This window comes from Ostrinia furnacalis, unplaced genomic scaffold (genome assembly GCF_004193835.3).
Source record: "Ostrinia furnacalis isolate ACB-3 unplaced genomic scaffold, ASM419383v2 OfSCF0404, whole genome shotgun sequence".
Taxonomy (NCBI): domain Eukaryota; kingdom Metazoa; phylum Arthropoda; class Insecta; order Lepidoptera; family Crambidae; genus Ostrinia; species Ostrinia furnacalis.
This window is the reverse complement of record NW_021130643.1, coordinates 1-19,404: the sequence shown is the minus strand read 5'-3', so window position 1 is coordinate 19,404 and position 19,404 is coordinate 1. Positions and strand designations below refer to the sequence as shown.

General features: G+C 38.9%; 1 protein-coding gene and 1 non-coding gene across 5 annotated transcripts in view; one reads left to right on the top strand and one right to left on the bottom strand.

Annotated features, from left to right (window-relative positions):
• Bmptp-Z (protein tyrosine phosphatase) overlaps positions 1-7,183 on the bottom strand; it is a 28,803-nt gene extending 21,620 nt beyond the window's left edge. For all 4 annotated transcript variants that reach the window (XR_003656819.1, XM_028319853.1, XM_028319836.1 and 1 more), the window contains exons 1-2: positions 6,921-7,183; positions 626-851 (exon numbers count right to left, since the gene is read on the bottom strand). Coding sequence is in view for 3 of the 4 variants with exons in the window: in XM_028319853.1 (XP_028175654.1) it covers positions 626-851; positions 6,921-7,183 (489 nt within the window). In the remaining variant the exon portion in view is untranslated. The remainder of the gene's footprint in view (positions 1-625; positions 852-6,920) is intronic.
• Positions 3,285-3,356, top strand: TRNAQ-UUG (transfer RNA glutamine (anticodon UUG)). The gene has a single exon. It is a non-coding gene; the product is annotated as a tRNA-Gln (tRNA).
• Positions 7,184-19,404: the final 12,221 nt, after the last annotated feature.

Below are 19,404 nucleotides of genomic sequence, written 5' to 3'. Positions count from 1 at the left end.
GCAGGAGTCCACCAGGCAGAAGGTGCGAGTCCTTGCGCCGACTGGCCGTACTTAACTACCAGTTTTTGGGACTTCGGAAGACTGGACTCTGTCCAATTACTCACGATCACGAGGCAGGAGTCCACCAGGCAGAAGGAGTCCTTGCGCCGACTGGCCATACTTAACTACCAGTTTTTGGGACTTCGGAAGACTGGACCCTGTCCGACTACTCACAATCACGAGGCAGGAGTCCACCAGACAGAAGGTGCGAGTCCTTGCGCCGACTGGCCGTGCTTTATCATGGTATGGGATTTCGGAAGACTGGACTCTGTCCAATTACTCACGATCACGAGGCAGGAGTCCACCAGGCAGAAGGAGTCCTTGCGCCGACTGGCCATACTTAACTACCAGTGTTTGGGACTTCGGAATACTGGACTCTGTCAATTGGTTCCCGCTGAAAACCAGCTTCTCGGCATGACGTTTGTGTCATGTCGCGATTTTTGATGAGCGGGCGCCTATTCAGCATATGTTTTTATTTATTGTTTGTTATGTTTTTATGTTTTTTTATGTACTTACTCTTGTTTTGTATACCTTAAATGCTAATTATGCTGAATAAAGACATTCTTATTCTTATTCAATTACTCACGATCACGAGGCAGGAGTCCACCAGGCAGAAGGTGCCCGAGCGGCCGATGCCGGCGCTGCAGTGCACCACCGGCGGACCCACGTCTGGCTCGAGCGTCCCGGAGGCGCGCACGGTCTGCAGGAAGTCCAGGAACGCCACGGGCGACGAGGGCACCCCGAAGTCCGGCCAGGTGGTGTAGTGGAACTGGATCACTTCGCGGCTCTCAGAGCTCTCCATGTCCACGATCCTGCGACAAACATTGGCCGTTATTTCGACGAATGAGGGTTTTCGCGTATGAAAAATCCGCCAGATGGCAATACGCGAGGTCCAAATGCTGCATGATTGGTTATTTTTGACATGACATTGACAGATATGTCAAAATCCACCAATCACGCAGCAGTCAGACCCCACATCCACGTCCCGCCATCTAGCGGATCTTTCAAACGCGAAAACCCTCATTGAACGCCAAAGTTTCTAAGATATGATTTTGGTAAATACTTCGGTGGGGCATTAAATTCTACTTACGCAAAAACTACCTACTTACTATACTTACATTAAAATAACATACAGGCTGTGATTTACAAAGATATTATAATAGGGAGACTTTTCAAACAGTATAATTATGCATTTTTTTAAAAAGCTCTATAGAACAATTTAATAAAAAAATAAATAAAAAATGTATTTATTGCCTAATAATACAACTTTATATTATTTATAACTTTATGTAAAGGATAAGGCTTTATTTCGCGCACCATTGTCTATTAAGCATTGCCGGTAACTGTATTTTTCTATAAACGAAGTAAATTATCCACGTGTGCTAGTTTTGAAATCGCGCGCGCTGACAAAAATAATAAAATATGAAAAAAGAAAGTTTTCTTTACTTAAATCGATTAAGTTACTGATACTGATTCACTCTTTAAAATTTGGACACTGATTGTTTTGTACACCCTGTATAACGCAGACTGAGCCGCGGGAAAAGCTAGTTGTACCTTAAAATAAGACCAGCATTATTTGTATGAAGAGATAAAATAAATTAAATCAATACGTATCTCATCATTCCGCCTTACCAGGCTTCAAAGACAAAATATCTCAAACAAACAAATAACTTTTTCACAATTCCTTTTAGATACACGTGGCCTTTAGAAAAACATTTCTCTCGGAATTACATCTACAAATGTTATTAAATATAATTTAATTTGGTTTTGATTTAAAATACCAATTTAATCTTTGAAGCCGGATCGCATGAAACTAATATCTTCTGACCTACTTTAAAGTAGCAGGTTAACTACTAACTCTACAAGCTTTTATTAGAGCAAGGACTAAGTTTCTTTAACGTAATCTATTATTGATACTATTTAAAAGAACTCGTTTATAATATAAAAATGAATCGCAAAATGTGTTGGTAAGCACATAACTCAAAAACGCCTGGACAAAGGACATCATCCATTTTGGTCCAAAATCAAAAGTGCCGGCCAAAAAATAAAAGTGCTGTATTCTGATAGAATACGTCCGCCTTAGCATTTATAACTATGGCACCAAAGCTGTAGCACCACTGTGCATCGTAGTATTTGAGTTCTAAAAATATATGAAACGACTGACTTTGATCTCAAATACTACGACGTACAGTGGTGCTACAGCTTTGGTGTCATAGTAACAAATGCTAAGGCGGACGTATTCTGTCAGAAGACAGCACTTTTTTTTTTTTGGCCGACACTTTTGATTTTGAACAAAAAATGTATGAATAGTCGATGACTTTTAGATCTCAAATACTCGACGCACAGTGGAGCTACGGCTTTGGTGCCATAGTAACAAATGCTAAGGCAGACGTATTCTGTCAGAATACAGCACTTTTTTTTGTTGGCCGGCACTTTTGATTTTGGACCAAAAATATATGAAACGTGGATGATGTCCTTTTACCAATTCTTTTTTAAAAATGTTCGTTGAAGTCTAAGATGGTTTTTACGGCGAGAAAAGTTCGAATAATTTCCGGGAAACCCCTAAAAAACTCGAAAGTTCACTCCTAAGCGGGTCCACGTGTACGAAGTCGCGGGCGGCTGCCAGTTTTAAATAAACTCACCACTTGACTACGGAGCCAAGTTATTACATGCACATCGTGTGTAGAAAGAGCATCTGAATTAAGTAAATAAATATTAAAATTGCATAAATGCACGATGAGGTCGTCTGAGAGCCCACCCCAGCGTAATACACTCCAACAAACATTATTGAAAAGTAGCAAAACAAATATTACAAAAAGTCATTATTGAAATAAATTAATATGTTAGGCACTCTCCGATATACTTAAAACTCTATTTATAACTCTCGGTATATGTTGTAATAAACTATTATTATACATTATTGGACATGAGAAGAGCTACATTTAATTACCTATAGGCAAATATAGGGAATGTCGGGGCTAAATAAACATTTCTAGCGAACTGCTAGATGAAAATTAGCGTGATGTGTTCGTCGTTAAATCGATACGCATTATAATATGAGCAAGCACTAAAACATAAATTAAATATTAGAAGATAAGTGTATACTAAGAAGATGACATTTATTAGGTGCATTGCATGTAGTTTTCATTGGAAACATGCTCTGTGCACCGGGAATATTCTCAAATCATCCCCCGACAGCGAATTCTGGCGGATAGAGTACGTGAAATTCCCCGTACTTCCCAACAGGTCCTATGGTGTAATGGTTAGCACTCTGGACTTTGAATCCAGCGATCCGAGTTCAAATCTCGGTGGGACCTTCCCTTTTTGTTTTTTATTATTTGTAATGCTTTTGTTTTTGTTATTTTGATACAAAAGTACCATTTTTTATGAAGAAACAGAGACGCATCGCGGCGCAGCATTAAATATTTTATACATCGCTATTGTACGGGGATAAAACAATATTACGTTATTTTGATATAAAATTTCATATTTATTAAAATGTCTTTAATATACTCCTTAGAATATCGGCGTTCAATATTTGATAAATTCTATAAAAATGATTAATGATTGTTTTAAGCGAATACGAATTTTGCAAAACAATAGTGCACATTGAATAATAATGCAAACAAAACAATTTGATTTAAAGCTTGTTTTTATTAATCTGTCGTTCATGATCTCATCAAACTTGCTAAAATGAAATTTAACGTATTGTTTTTATTTGATTCAGCTGAAATTTCAAAAAATATGTCGCGTTGGATGGAAATGTAATAATATGACATAACATGTAGAGTAGTATATTACTAAATATTCAGCTACGATTATGTCAAGCCTGTAAGATGGAATCTGAGGCTTAAATAGTGTGTGTTTCGTTTCAGAATTAATGATTCCAGTTGCAGAAGATGATGAGCAGAAAAAAGGCAGATAAAGGTTCAAAGGTTGTATTGCGTATATCAAAAAAATTGTGATATGCATAAACTTTAAGAGTTTTAAAAAGTAGCCAATACGAGCGCCATTGCGAGACGTTATTGCGTTCCGTTTTACGTAGGGTTTAGTTCGGCTTCAATAGTGTCGCTTTAGTAGCCTAAGATTAACCTTTTGAAGATCATCAGTCACGTTTTCCATTCTGTAGTGTCATCTACATCATCATCATCAAATTAAAGGCATTTAATCACGCAGACCGTTGGACTGCCACGCCACTTGTCTTGTCCACTCATTATCTTTTCAACAGCAGGGGCAGAATATGGGCAATTAAGCAGTCTACTTGATGTAACTAAGTAATTTACTAGGGCTTACTGCCTACCTATGATAAAAATGATGCACACATACCATTAACTGTTCCGCAAGCAGGTACTTACTGCCTACCTCATTATGAAAATGATGCTATTCGCTTTGATAGTACCATTATTTTATTCAAATTGATTTTTTTAATTAATAATAACACAACGCAATGGCCGTTGTAATAAATTAACCATTGGTGTTTCAGACGATATTATGTAAAAACTTATTGGTAGAATCTAGTCTTGTCAAAATGTTCAATTTTTGTAGAAAATAATACCATTGCAAGTTCCTATGCGATGCTGTTATAAAATACAATATCGTTTGTTGCCGCTTCATATTGAATATCAATGCAATTTGCAATTCAGCGTAGTTCTGCAAATATTGGACGAAAGCCACGCGTTGTAATATAATTATTATCGAAACTCAGTAAAGGTGCATTTGCATGTACAGGCAGCGCGCATTTGATCCTGCCCTCGAATGTTATGATGGACGCTCGGAACAGCTCAGGGCTGCTGCTGCGATCATGGTGGAGGCTTTGGCATACTATGTTCTTAAGGAACTAACAGAGAAATGATAGAGTCCTGGAGATTTTGCCGTGACACCCCTCTATTGTCTGTACTCTGTAGCTAAACACTGGTGCGGATAAAATTAGGGAACTTTATCATAAGTTTGTAACTAAGTGTGCAAGTGTGCCTTTTGGCTGGCGTTGGTGCAGCACGGAGCTTTCCAAATACATACTAAAGAGACACGGTGTTAGAGGAATTAATTGCTTCATGACCAAATACAAGTTTATCCTCGTAACAAACGATGAGCTAAACGTAACCATTCTGAGCTTTTACCAAATGCATTTTTTAAAAGCATCTCCAGCCTCATCAGCCAGCCCTGGGAGAATGATTGGATGTAACATAACGAAGGCATTGTTTTCTGTCCTACTCGTGCCTCGCAAACCACACAGAGCCTCGTGAATAATTTGCATTTATTTTGCTTTTAATATTGCGACCTTTCAAAAAGCAAATTTGATTTAGTCCGATCCACGTGTAACGGAACGGCGCTATAGTAGATGACAGTTTTATGGGTAAATATACGATTGAACTAGTGGCAGGTTTTGTGACAGTCTTTGCAAGTACATATTATTGTCTTGGCTGAAACGACACTGGCTTACAGTGAAAAATACATTTGAAAATTAAGATGAGTCTATGGTAGCTCAGTCGGTCAAAACAGTTGCCAGGTGAACGAACGAGCGTGAGTAACAACGAGCCCGGCCCTTGAGGCACTCAAGTTTATTAAGTGAAAATTTATGTGTGAGATATACTTATGTAGCTACTTAGCAATGTAAATGCAAAATTAATTAATATTGCATCTTGTTTACCCATACATTGCGTGCCGGGCAGGTGGGGCTCCAGCTATCAGCATTATTCAGCATATTCATAATCTTGTGCTGCAGACTGATAGTCGCTGATACTAATGGATGGTGTTGTTAGACGCACATATTAAGTAGTCTTCATCAGGCATCTAATCTAATGTTACTGTACACTCATTAGGCAACAAAACCACTGACAATTATACTAAATTCAATCATATCCAGTATGTATCTTAGTAGGTATCTAGGATTCACATTATACACAATAATGATCCAATCATCTGAATATCCACACAGCTGGTTGATTGATATCTTAATGCATATTAAGATTAAGATGTGTGGGTAATACGTATTATGTAAGGACATTTTAGTCATATACATAATTATTACAGTATTACAGTCCTCTTAAGCTTTAAAATCCCCTTCATAAGATCATGTTACATCTGTTACAGGATTTTTTTTTCAGAAATATTGAAGAGAGAGTCATGAATATCAGGTTATTCGCACTTGCTCGGTTTTAGAATTTGACACCAGTTCTGGGCACTGCTGCTTAAAACAACAAAGAGTGCGGTCGAAAGTTTTCTGACTGAAAGCTCGCTTCAGAAACCTTCACGCGGATAACTTTTTCATCGTTTAAATAGACAAAGATGTGCACCAGAGTAAATAGTTAATTAACGAAGACTTAAAAGTTGACCGACTTGTTAAATTCCGTTAATCTTCCGTCGCGTCGTCGTAACTTTTATTTTACAGAAGAAAATGCCGCGGTCAAATCGTCCGAAAAGTGCGTTATGTACATTTTACGTTTAGCAAAGTTAACTCGTTCAGTAGGTAGCAGACAAACAAATAACGAAGTTCGATAACGATTCGAAGACGCATCCCACCAATTTTTGGTCGAAAAAAGCGCGGGCGGAAAAGTTTGAAGCGAGCAATCCGAGCGTACACTACAATAACGACGCTAGAGTGCACACTCATGGATAATTTAGCGTGTACCGATAACACTCAAACATTAGCGGAAAGATGGCGCGGAGCGTCTTCGTGGATGAAACGCTCTGTAATGTATAGAAAACACCCGTAAAGTGCAGTGGCGGATTTACAGTTTTGCCGCCCGTTGGCTATTGTGGGGTTGGATCTTTATTTAACTTTTATCTTCTGAAATCGAGTAAGTGTCATCTGAAATCTGCCGCCCCTAGGCCGCGGCCTATACGGCGTATTGACAGATCCAGGACTGGTAAAGTGTACTTACTTGAACACCCTGGTCGAGTAGTAGTTGCGATCGTCCTCGCTGATCTGCTCGACGGTCAGCTTGACGTCCACGAGGGTCATCTTGTGCTGCTCGCCGACGCCCTGCGGCCAGTACCAGTGGCACTTGAGCTCGTTCTTCTCGATAACTTTGTTGAGCATCAGGATGGCGCGCGAGTTCTGCTCCCACACCATGAGCCAGAAATGGCTGACGGTGAACGCCAGCGGGCCTTGCGTCAGGATGTACTTGCGATTGGCGCGCTCCATCTGTGGACGAATTTAGCAGTTAGATTTGCGAGTGGTATACTTATTGTTTGAAGCGCAATGCACTATGAAACAATGACGTGCATTTGAATGCATTTATCTGTACTGTTAGTTGTATTGGTTTGCCGCAGACCACCGACTTTTAGTTGGCCGATAGTTCGGGCTGTTAATTAGTATGGAGATGTATGAAAGTGCGCACATTACACAGTATCGGCGATTCTTCATACAAATTAGAATCGGCCAATTAAAAATCGGTGGTCTGCACCTAGGCTTAGCATTATCTATTTATTTGTATTATACCTGAGGCAGGACTTTCAAATTCGATTAAATAACATATTACTAGATAAAAGCACATGAGTAAAGAAAAAATCTTACTATGATAAAAAGCGTATTTCTTACGAATTTTTTATTTTATTTATTTAATAGGTACACCAACAAACAAATTTTGTATGAATTAATTAAACATAAAGCTCCGATATAATCAAATGCAGTCCTATATTATGGGATTATCTCCCCCGTAAATTATATGGTACCTACTGAGCTCGTTGTAGGTTAATGCAAGTATATTTGTAATTAATGCGTTGCTAATTACATTAATTGCTTAATCTCCTTTTGCTTCACGTGTAATTGCACTCCATTGAGAACCAATAACGATTTGGTTTAGTTAACGATTACTCGTGCTTTGTACAAAACAGGTCTGGATCAGACATATTTCATTTTACGAAAGAATAACACGTTTGATTTAGATTCAAGAATCAAGTTTCAAAATGTGCATATTATTTTCATGTTTATTTTTTGATTTTCTATGTAAAGATGGGTTACACTAGGAAAAAATATTAAAGGCTAGGTTAAGACTTGTAGAGACATATAGAGTCTCTCAGTTCAAGAGTTTATTTTTTTAAAAGAATATTAGCCCCTCGTACTTAGCTAAATGTGCTTGTGTCACGAGTGGGCTCACCAAAATAGTCGAGCGGCGGCGGGGTTCGAAGTTTCGAACCCGCGTAGAGTTGGAGCTGGATCACGAGTCGGCCAGTCCGACCCCTTCACCGTACGGCTATCGTGGCTTCATTATTATGTAAAGACTAGCGGCCGCTCGCGACTTATCGTACGCGTGGATGCCGTTTTACCCCCTTAGGGGTGGAGTTTCGTAAAATCCTTTCTTAGCGAATGCCTACACGTCATAACATCTACCTGCATGCCAAATTACAGCCCGATCCGTCCAGTGGTTTGGGCTGTGCGTTGATAGTCACCTTTGAGTTATTGTATATTTAGATGAATGCAGGTGCGCCGGCGGTGGCGGCACCAGCACCTTTACAGTGCAGTGCCTTTATTAAACTAGTGATTGAAAGGCCCAACTTCCATTAATTTCAAGGTCAGCCTTTTCACACTATTCGGTCGGCAATATTCGATCAACGTAAGACGAGATCAGTCCGGTTCGGTGGTTCGCTATTACTCAGGGTTGCCACTATATAAAATTCGTGCTAGTATGTGATTCGGAGAGCACGTTAAGTTGGCCTGATTGGGCAAAGTCAGACATCAACGGTAGTTTATTATTGGCTATGACGTCAGTTGTTAAGAAGAATACGAAAATAATTTTAAGCTAAGCGTCCACATGTCGGTATCGTACGCATCGGACGTATCGCACGCAACGGATCGTAGTATTATTTATATGGAAACTCATATAAGTGCGTCCACCTGTCCGCATCGTACGCATCGCACATCCGATACAATGTGTTTCGTACGATGCGTCCGTTGCGTACGATACCGACAAGTGGACGCTTAGCTTAAAACACCAAAATTAATGACCACCTGGCCTATCTGGTTTGAGTACTGCTAAATATATTAAAGGCACATAATATTACTTCTAAAGTAATCAACTTATCTATGAAGTGCTAGAATAGACTGTCTATTAGTGTAGGTAGAACTTTGAGCAAAAAGCTCAAGGATATTTATTTATTTATAATGCTCACCAATTTTCAACAGGCAAAAGTGAGTGCAACCACTTTTAGTACCCGTAAAATGATTTGGTAGCATACGCTAGCTGAAAGCTTTAAAGCTTCACCGGACAGACTGGCGAGTGGCGAACATACTCGAGTCACTCACGAGGCGTGATAGGGCAGCATCGGTAGATCGATTTGTTTCATAATCTGGTTAGAGGTACTTAGACTTTATATTTTTATGATGAGATGATGACTATCTGATACAAACACTTGAATAACTTTAGAAAATATACATATCTATAAAAGTAAAAGAATTATCCTCCAACTCCTAAGCAGTAAGGAGTTTTACCTTCTGTCATCAGCTCATCAATATGAGATGATGATTTCCAGGAACAATAACTTAAAAAAAAATGAAAAACGATAATACGTTAGGCACGTATTATTGACGGTATAATTTGAGGGTTGCCCTCGATTTCCCTAGGATCCCATCATCAGATCCTGATTTGGTGACAATGGGACCACCTCAGAAGTGTACCCTATCGAACAAAAAAGAATTTTGAAAATCGGTCTAATCGGAGTAATCGGTGAACATACATATGAAAAAAAAAGATACAGTCGAACATAGAACCTCCTCCTTTTTTGAAGTCGGTTAAAAATAGAAGCCACGGATGGCAACCATGAGAGTGATTTAAATTCGTTTCATTTCCTTAAGGAAACAATGGCCGGGCAATACCTATCTATTGGCGGAAACTTGCACTGACGTGATACGAAGCTTGTGGTTCAAAAGGCTATTTCTCAAAGATATTTCATTTTATTTAATCTGAAAACTATATACTTTAGCTAAGTTGGATAAAGGTTGTGGTATATAAACTCATGTACTTTTTGTATACCTAATAAATAAATATACTTGTAGATAAAACACTAAAGAAAAAATAGTATCAATATGTAAATCGTTTACAATTGAAGGGGATTACACTGAACATTTACAAAACCAAGCTAGCGGAGTGCGAATTTCGCGTGAAATTGTTGTACATTTTCAGATAGCAACTATGTGGAGCTTTCGACCTGGCTGCACAGCTTTGGGCTTTATCTGTCTCAAAATCAATAAATATTGTAATGTGGGGACCGGGAGTTGTCAATGAAAGTAGTTTATACTGTACGATGCGAGTATATTGTGTCTCAGTTTACGCAGCAACACCAAATATAAAGCCTTACACATACTACAATATCCTTGGACATTTTACACTTCGCTTCTAGTCCCAAACTAAGCAAAGCTTGTACTATGGGCACTAGACAACGAATATAAACATACTTAAATACTTTTTTTTGTAAATACATACTTATTATACGTAACACCAGGCCTGTTCATCTTCGCGAGTTTGCATCGAAAACAAAACACGCGCGACTACCCCTCCTGAGATACCAAATCGACAGGACAATCACGAGCGAGTATTGACGCACGCACGTATTCTTCACCCATTTGCATTGTAAAGACAATAAACGGTGGTGCAATTAATACTCTGCAGTATTTTTTAACTGCCTGAATAATATTAGAAACACAAAATATAATTCATGCTTATTCATGTATTTCCTCCGCCATTTTTCGCAGTTTGGCACCTCACGTCACACATCATTTTACCGAAGTCAGCCCTATGTCTTCGGCGCAGTACCGATCACTGACGTTTGTCAACAAAATGGTGCTCGACTCTTGAGACAAGCTAAATTACACCATATTGTTAACGACATTGAGCATACATTTTTTTAAATACCTTCGCGAAGAAAATCTTCTGTACGAAGTTCTTATTATTATTCTGTGGTAACACCCAGACCCGTCACAGAAATTAAATTTCATCATTTCAATTTCTGCTCGGCCGGGAATCGAACCCGGGACCTCTCAGCATAGTAGTCCGTTCAGAACACTACACCAAACGGTCGACAAAATAAAAGGTGATCACCAACTACAACTACCCCAAAAATTTGTCTGGGATATGGATCTCGTTAGCGCAAACCTGTCTGGGTACAAAAAGGTAGCACCGGTGGGGCGAGTTCAGAAAACGAACGCAACTTGGGTGAATTGGTTCTAGTCGGACTAGCTCGTCCCGCGGACACAAATATGCATACAGCACGTCAGACGAATATTTTTAAATTTGTCACCGCCCTTATTTCGCGAGAAATGGGAACGATTTTGCAGTGCAACTGTTTCACATAATCTCTGAAGTGTATATTCAATAAAGCAGGTTTAGTGATCAAGCGCAGAGTCACAAAACACGTCAAGAATTAATATGAAGATTATATTGAGAATAATCCCCCAAATCGCATTCATGCAGATAACAGTGAACGGCTTGTATTTTTATGCAAAGACTGTCTGGACTGAAACGACGACTTTGTGAGTATACCCCGTGAGAACTAACATCTCTAAGATAAACCCACGCGTACCGACAAAACATGATTTTATAAGTAGCTCGATCTTTTTGTGTAGTAGTACCAGTAATGAAAACGTATGTGAAGCGATCGCAGCAATGTGTTAAAGAACTGCAAAAGAGTGTTTTGAGTGCCGTTTTCAGTATATCCACTGACCACTCTTGCTCCCTCAGTTTCCCGGATTTGAATATGGACACCCTAACTATACAGGGTGGAAACGATAAGTGATCTCATTCGATTATTTCTAAACTTTACAAGATATCGAAAAACTGGTTACTAATCCTGAAAGTGCTTCACAAGCTCTATCCAACGGTACCAATATTAGGTTACAGAATTAACTGGATCTATCCAAAAATTTAATGTTTTCAGCCTCCATACTAAATGTATGGCAGCCAAACAATAATAGAAGTAATAATATTTTTTATTAAATAATAAACACTTAAAATGAATTCGTAAATTGCATTTTGATATAAAATTATTCGTGGAAAACATTGGTTTTAGGCTTTACTTGCTATAATGATAACAAGACATGAGTGCCATGACTGTGGCTGTACTAAATGTATGGAAGCTGGAAACATTGAATTTTCGAATGGATCCAGTTTATTTTGTAACCTATTATTGGTAACGTTGGATAGAGCTCGTAAAGCACTTTCAGGATCAGTAACCAGTTTTTGAATATCTTGCATAGTTTTTAATATTTTGTGGTTTTTCTAAATGTATGGAAGCTATAAACATTGAATTTTTGGTTAGATCCAGTTTATTCTGTAACCTATTATTGGTACCGTTTGAAAGAGCTTGTGAAGCACTTTCAGAATCAGTAATCAGTTTTTCGATATCTTGTATAGTTTAAAAATAATCGAGTGAGATCACTTAACGTTTCCACCCTGTATAAATATGCAAAGGCCTCTTACAGAAGCTCGGCGGGCCGGAGGTTAAGTAAGACTGACTTGAATAGTATAGCACTTCTCTTGACTTATGATATTTTTTTAGTTTAAAGTAGCACTCTTGTTAAGCTGAATGTATGAGTAAATAAAGATCTCAGCAAACATTTGAAAGCAGCAACCCTGAGAAAGGATGCAGCGGTGTCAGTGTCAAATAACACGTCTAAATAACAGAAGGAGCATGCAGGAGCATCATATACAGTCGATTAGACTGTGTGACTCACAGAGGCAAAACGACTAAGTTTATTCTTATTCAAATCATCGTAAAAAGAACACAATAATGATAACCACGTCAAGGATTTGGGAGGAATTTTCTGAACTAAGAGACAACAATAAAAAACATATTTTGAGGCTTTAAGTTTTGTCAGTAAACTTTAAAACATGGTGGCAATATGCCACACTTGAAAGGATTAATTAATGACATTATTACAGCCCTGAAAGAATGTAGTGTTTTTTTTTTCAGCGAAAGAGCATCTTTTGTGATTTTTTCACCCACACTCTCGCACAGCTTGGCAGCACACACGACTGGCAAACAATTTATTTCGGCAATTTTAAAGAAAAATGTACGAATTAAATTACAAAAACATAAATACAGTGAAGAAAACAGAATGAAAGTTGATTTATAATGAACGAGACTTAATATTTTAAACAAAAAATTCCTCGCTTTCACATTTAAGAAATAGGTATTAAATATCATAAATTTTTATAATGAATACTTACATAGTTTTGTAACATTGTGATTGAGTAATATCAATATAAAAGCTAAGTCACGGTAATAATATCATACAGTATTGTGACTTCATATAAACCGACGAAACGCGAGTTTTCCTTCGAATTTCAAATCACGGGACGTGGTTGAGATCCAAAAGTTAGGGGTGTCGCGAATGTGCCGAACGGACATCGATGGCCTAGTGTTGAAAATGACTAAGGTGATTGAATTTGACTGACCGTCTTAAACGATCAAATTTGTCAAAAACTAGTCATTAACTGTCAGAAATTGACATTTTCAGTCAGTTTGGTTTGAAATGAAAATTATATTGTATAAAACCAGCTTTGGCCCACGACTTCGCCAGCCTGAAATTAAAGTAACAGGTCATTAAGTACTCATTATGATTAGTAGATTCAAAATTATTTTAGCATATTTTTTTAAATTAAATCTACTAATCACAAAACAACACGCATTTTTATCCTATTCCATTCACAAAGTATTTTGTTTGTCTAATAAAAAAAAATTACAATCACAAAACTAGATAGAAATTCTAAGTAGACAGATGTAATTTGAATGGGTACTATAGGTGAGCAGCCCTATCGCATGTTGTCATACCGTGACGTACCGCGGGGCTGTTGACATTTATTTCAAAAATATGGCTGAGTTGGAATACTGTATAGATAGTATTACCGTGGCTAAGTCCAGACCAGTGGCAAAATGCCATTTCTCATTTGTGGGCTCATGCGATGAACAAGTTAAGGGCCTGTTCACCTTACGACGAGAAAGTCCTTGATAACTATTAGGACTTTCTGTCAAATAAAGTAGAACTTTTGGATTCACAGGATGCATAAGTATTGCGGTTGATTCGTTCGTTCGATTCAGCCGAAAGACGTCCACTCCTGGACAAAGGCCTCCCCCAAGCATTTCCACAAAAACCGGTCCTGCGTCGCTCGCATCCAGGTACCTCCCGCGACCTTCACCAGATCGTCGGTCCACCTAGTGGGAGGCCTGCCCACACTACGTCTTCCGGCTCGTGGTCGCCACTCAAGAACTTCCTGCCCTGTGGTTGATTATGACACCGGAAACCAACAAACTTAATTTTTAGATAGCTTTATATGTCTTAAAACCAGTGTTGCTACTTCCTACTAATATTATGAATGCGAAAGTTTGGATGTCTGGATGTTTGTTACTCTTTCGCGCAAAAACTACTGAACGGATTTTGGTGAAACTTTACAGTATTATTGTTCATAACCCAGAATAACATATAGGCTATAATTTATGACGATCTGTGACAAAATAAATTTCGCGGGTGAAGCCGCGGGCAAAATCTAGTTACTCTATAAAATCACAAGCTGAACTATTCACCTTTTGTACAAATTAAACAATACACATTCACGAATTGGAAATGTAGATTCAATTTCCATGATTTCAATAAAATGTGTGACCTAACCGAATTTTTTACTTTTTACTCAGTTGCGATTTTGCAAAATTTCCGCGAATGTCCTCAATAGGCCGTTGTGTTGAAATTTTACATAAAATATTTTCTTTTGGGAAAAAAGAAACCACTCAAATTGTTCTAAAAGATAATCATTTCGGTCTTTTTAGTCGGTTTCCGTAAAAAATTCTTTGTTTTTCGTGAGTTTGAAGGAAAATATTATATTTTTAAACAATAAATTAAAATCAAGTTGATTTACAATTGATCTATTAGCAGGTGAACAGACTTCGTGATCTTTCAAGGGTTCCGTTCTGAAGCTTTGTACGATTCCTAAAGTCAGTAAGTACCTAACTTTCGACAGGGTGTTGCCCTAAAGGTAGCCTAAATGCATTTGGATTTTTTTAAACGATTGCATTTCGTATTTTTCATTCTTATGAATAAGTCACATCAACTTTTTCTATTCCCATCGGCGCCCCCTGGCGGGCGCCAAGCGCGGTTTGTGGGAGCAGTCGGACGCGATAGCCGCCTACTGTGTCAATTGAGATGATCGATTTGACCTTTGCAAAAGTAATTAATTAAAGAACGTCAATCGCTGCGGCAAATGTATTGAAAGATCTAGAGTAACTTTTTAAGTTTGTTTGACAAAAAATTGCTAATTAAACTACAATTAAAATTAAAACAAAATCTGAAACACTTAATAATAAAAATAAAAAGATGTTAGCACCAAATATAAAAAACATAATAATTCCTTTGTAAAATAAATGAAGAATAAAAATACTATGCTTAGTAAACGTCACTGCGTTTACACTTACGACTCTTACGAGTACCATCAAAGAGTGCAATCATTAAAACTAACTACATCATTAAATTAATATTCTTTAGCCTAATATAAGTAGGCCCTGAAAAAAAGACATAGGTACTTTACGTAACGTATCTTCCAAGTTCCACCCTACCCCACCGTTGCGATCCAGGGTATCGATGAAGCAAGAGATCCAAGAAATTGTTCATCTGGACTGGATTTCGGATTCCACGAAATATGAATGTAAGAGAAAACAAACAATAAGTAGATAATTACGATTATTATTATTGTACTTTTCTTTGTTTACTAGTATTTTTCCTGGAAAAAACTATTGCTATCATTGCGTTGATATTGAAGGTGAATCGGGACGTCCCGTCACCCGTGCAAAACGGGACACTTGGCAACGAAGCCCGCGCAAAGGAGCCGACTTGCTTGCAATGACTTGGCCACGAACCGCGAACTCTCAACTAGGACCGACTTAGTTCAATACTAACTATATAGCGATTTATGCAAATGCTTTCAAAGGGAAGGCAATATTTGTCTAGGGTAACTAACAAACTAAACAGAGGAAATAAGTCAATCATCTTCATTAACTTGTTCCACGATTTGTGAACTAATTAGATATACCAAGCTACGATTTTAGACCTATAAATTAATGATATAACTGAAGTAGGGTTGCCATCTAGATTTAAGTTCCAAAAATTTTAAAATTACTTTTCCCCCTTTATACATCCAATCAAGCGGTCGCATATAAGATCGCGTAGGTATATCTCGATTCGCGGGCTTCTTATGTCAAAAAGCTGGACCTAAGTCACGGTCCTGTTGTGCGAGTATTAGGCGGTTATCACACTGCTCCGCACTCCGACGCGGAGCGCGGGGCAACAGATTTAATCATTGTATGCAAGTACCTCAGTTTGTAAAGAAAACATGCGCGGCACTTCACACTGACAAGGCGTCCGCGCGCGTGATTTTTTATATGAAAATCGCGGGGGAGTGTGATAACCGCCTTACAGAATGAATCTCAAAACTCGACTCGCCATTGTCTTGGAGACTTTCATAATTAGAGAGATTTGTGCGTTGTAATTAAAATAGTATGTACTATATCCGTTAAGCTAGCACCCATAACACAAGCATAATAATTGCTTACTTTGGGGTTAGATAGCGCAGTGTGAAATTGTCAAAAGATATTTAAAAAAAAATTACATACAGAAATTCTGCACGGGAAGCAGTTAAGACCGCGGCGGTCAAGGAGACCTCAGCAGTTAATAGATTCATATCTGGTGCTATTAACGCGATGATCCAAACTCTCTGCTAGTTTGAAACCATTTAATCTTGCTGAGATACAGAATTATTATCTAGGATTACTTGCAGACGTACAGTACAGCGTATTAAGACATTTTGTTGCAAAATCGCACTTATTGAAAGTAGATAAGATGGCAGTGTTCCGAAATAAGAAAATTCGGACATTGATAGAGCAGGAAACATTTCAGCAACTTCATCTGTGAATGTATAGACATGACTGTTTCAGTTTCAATTAAGAAAGTTGAATGTTACACATCATCATCATTATCATCATCCCAGAAACAGGCTGTCCACTGCTGAACATAGGCCTCCCCCAATGCTTTCCATGTTACCCGGTTGGTAGCGGCGAGATATTAAAATCTTTGGTAGCGAGAGTCATATTTGTTATGGATCCATAACACAAAAAGAACATAGGCCTAAAACTGTATAACGATACACATAAAGTTTAATGTCCACTGTCGACCAGATGGGGAATTCACACAGTGACGTCATAATGTGTACGTAAGTAATCGGCGGAAAATCACAAAAAACAATGTATAGTAGGTACGAGGTACGAGTTACAAAACAGTAGAAAGAAAGAAACATTTATTAAGATGAACATCACCTAGTTGAGGACAAAGAAGGTGACAGAAATAGCACATAAAACAATACAAGGGAATAAAAAGTGAACTGAGCAGTGCCACTCTGTCGCAACAGCGATGCCCATTGCAATGGGACATGAAAATTAAAAAAAGCTAAGTACTGATTGCAAAACATACTTGCCACGGCGGCGGTTGAAAGAAAACAGTATACCTACCTACTCAAGTGGCGGCCATGTTCATTTAATGATAATTTTATTTTATTGTCTATGCATATTCACTCAGCATTAGACGTGCGCGCCGGTCGAAAAAAATCGGGCGGCGGCGCGCCCCGAAAAAATCCACGGCGGCGTAACGCCGGCGGCGTGGAATTTTTCAACTTTGCATATTAAGACGTATAATGAAAAACCACCCTTAAACGAAAGAACTTTATTAAGGGCTGATTTTTCAATCGTCAGATATCTTTTAACTGAAGAATAAACTTGTCACTTTGACATATTTCCCATACTGAAACTGTCAATGTGCCAAACTTATTCTTCAGTTAAAAGTTATTCGACGATTGAAAAATCAGCCCTAAGTAAACTAATAAGATGACTCAATCACTTTTCTTGACAGAAATATTTTGTTTGCAACTTTTATAGTTGTCGTGCACAAAATTTATTTTTTTCACCCTAAATGCACTCAGCCGGGACCTTTTGGCTGTTAAAAGCAATCCAGCAACCGAAAACACTCTTTCGCTCGGAGTGCTGGTTGCTGGAATGCATAACAGAGCCTGTGCTAATGACGATAAACGCGGGTAGGCAGATTGTCTGGTTTGCCAGTAGGACAAGATGTCGGTCTTCAAGTTTCGCAGAATCAGCAGTAGCAAGGTATTTCCAAGCTTCTTGGTCAACAGCATCATCTAAGCCGGAACCATTAGAACTGTGTTGCATGCTGTATTTGCGCGAGAGTTGGGAAAGTATTGAAACTTTACTTGTACTCTGGCTCGGCTGGGCAGCAGCGTTCGGGAAGCTTTGCAATATTTTGACGTCTGAAATACCGCAGTGTCTCAAGTCAAAAGACTGACCAGTGTGTGTTGCCAGTGATGGTATACGGATCTGAGACGTGGTCGCTTACTATGGGTCTCATAAGAAAGCTCAAGGTCACCCAAAGAGCGATGGAGCGTGCTATGCTCGGAGTTTCCCTGCGTGATCGAATCTGATATGAGGAGATCCGTAGGAGAACCAGAGTGACTGACATAGCCCGCAGAATTGCTAAAATCAAGTGGCAGTGGGCGGGGCACATATCTCGAAGAGCTGATGGCCGCTGGGGCAGGAAAGTTCTTGAGTGGCGATCACGAGCCGGAAGACGTAGCGTGGGCAGGCCTCCCACTAGGTGGACCGACGATCTGGTGAAGGTCTCGGGAAGTGCCTGGATGCGAGCGGCGCAAGACCGGTCTTTGTGGAAATCCTTGGGGGAGGCCTTTGTCCTACTGTGGACGTCTTTCGGCCGAAACGAATGAACGAACGAACAAACGAACTTGTACTAGCTTCTTCCTGGTGACCCTCCTGGTGTAATAATGGTTGATTATGTTCGTAGTAATGGATTAATTCTTTGGTATATTCTGCCAAGAAACCAGCTGGAGTTAAATCGTTAGCAGTCAGAGGTCAACTTCTCCAAGATTCATAAACCTACAGTCGAACAATGCATCCATGATCGTTTTCATCTTCCTCTATCACTTGAGAAACAGTCTCCAAAGAGCTTAAAAACTTTTGTTCATTTTCTGCCTCTTTCTCCAATTCTGGCAAACGATACCTGACTGTTTTTACTATTTTCTTACATTTCGGCACAAGACTTAAAACTTCGGGTGTTTTCTTTATTCCATCAACCGTAACTAAGTTATGGAGACCGTGCCCTTGGCAAAGATGGTTGTCAATATCTGCCCGCTTCACATTAGATTGATTTTAAACTTGTACGAGAGTACGCGGGTTTTGTCTCGGCGCGAATTTTAAACTACCGGCGGCGGCGGCGGCGCGCTGACTCCTTATGGCGCACGATGATCAATAATGAGATATTAGGTGGATAATATTCAAATTTGACATTGTTAAAACAAATCATCG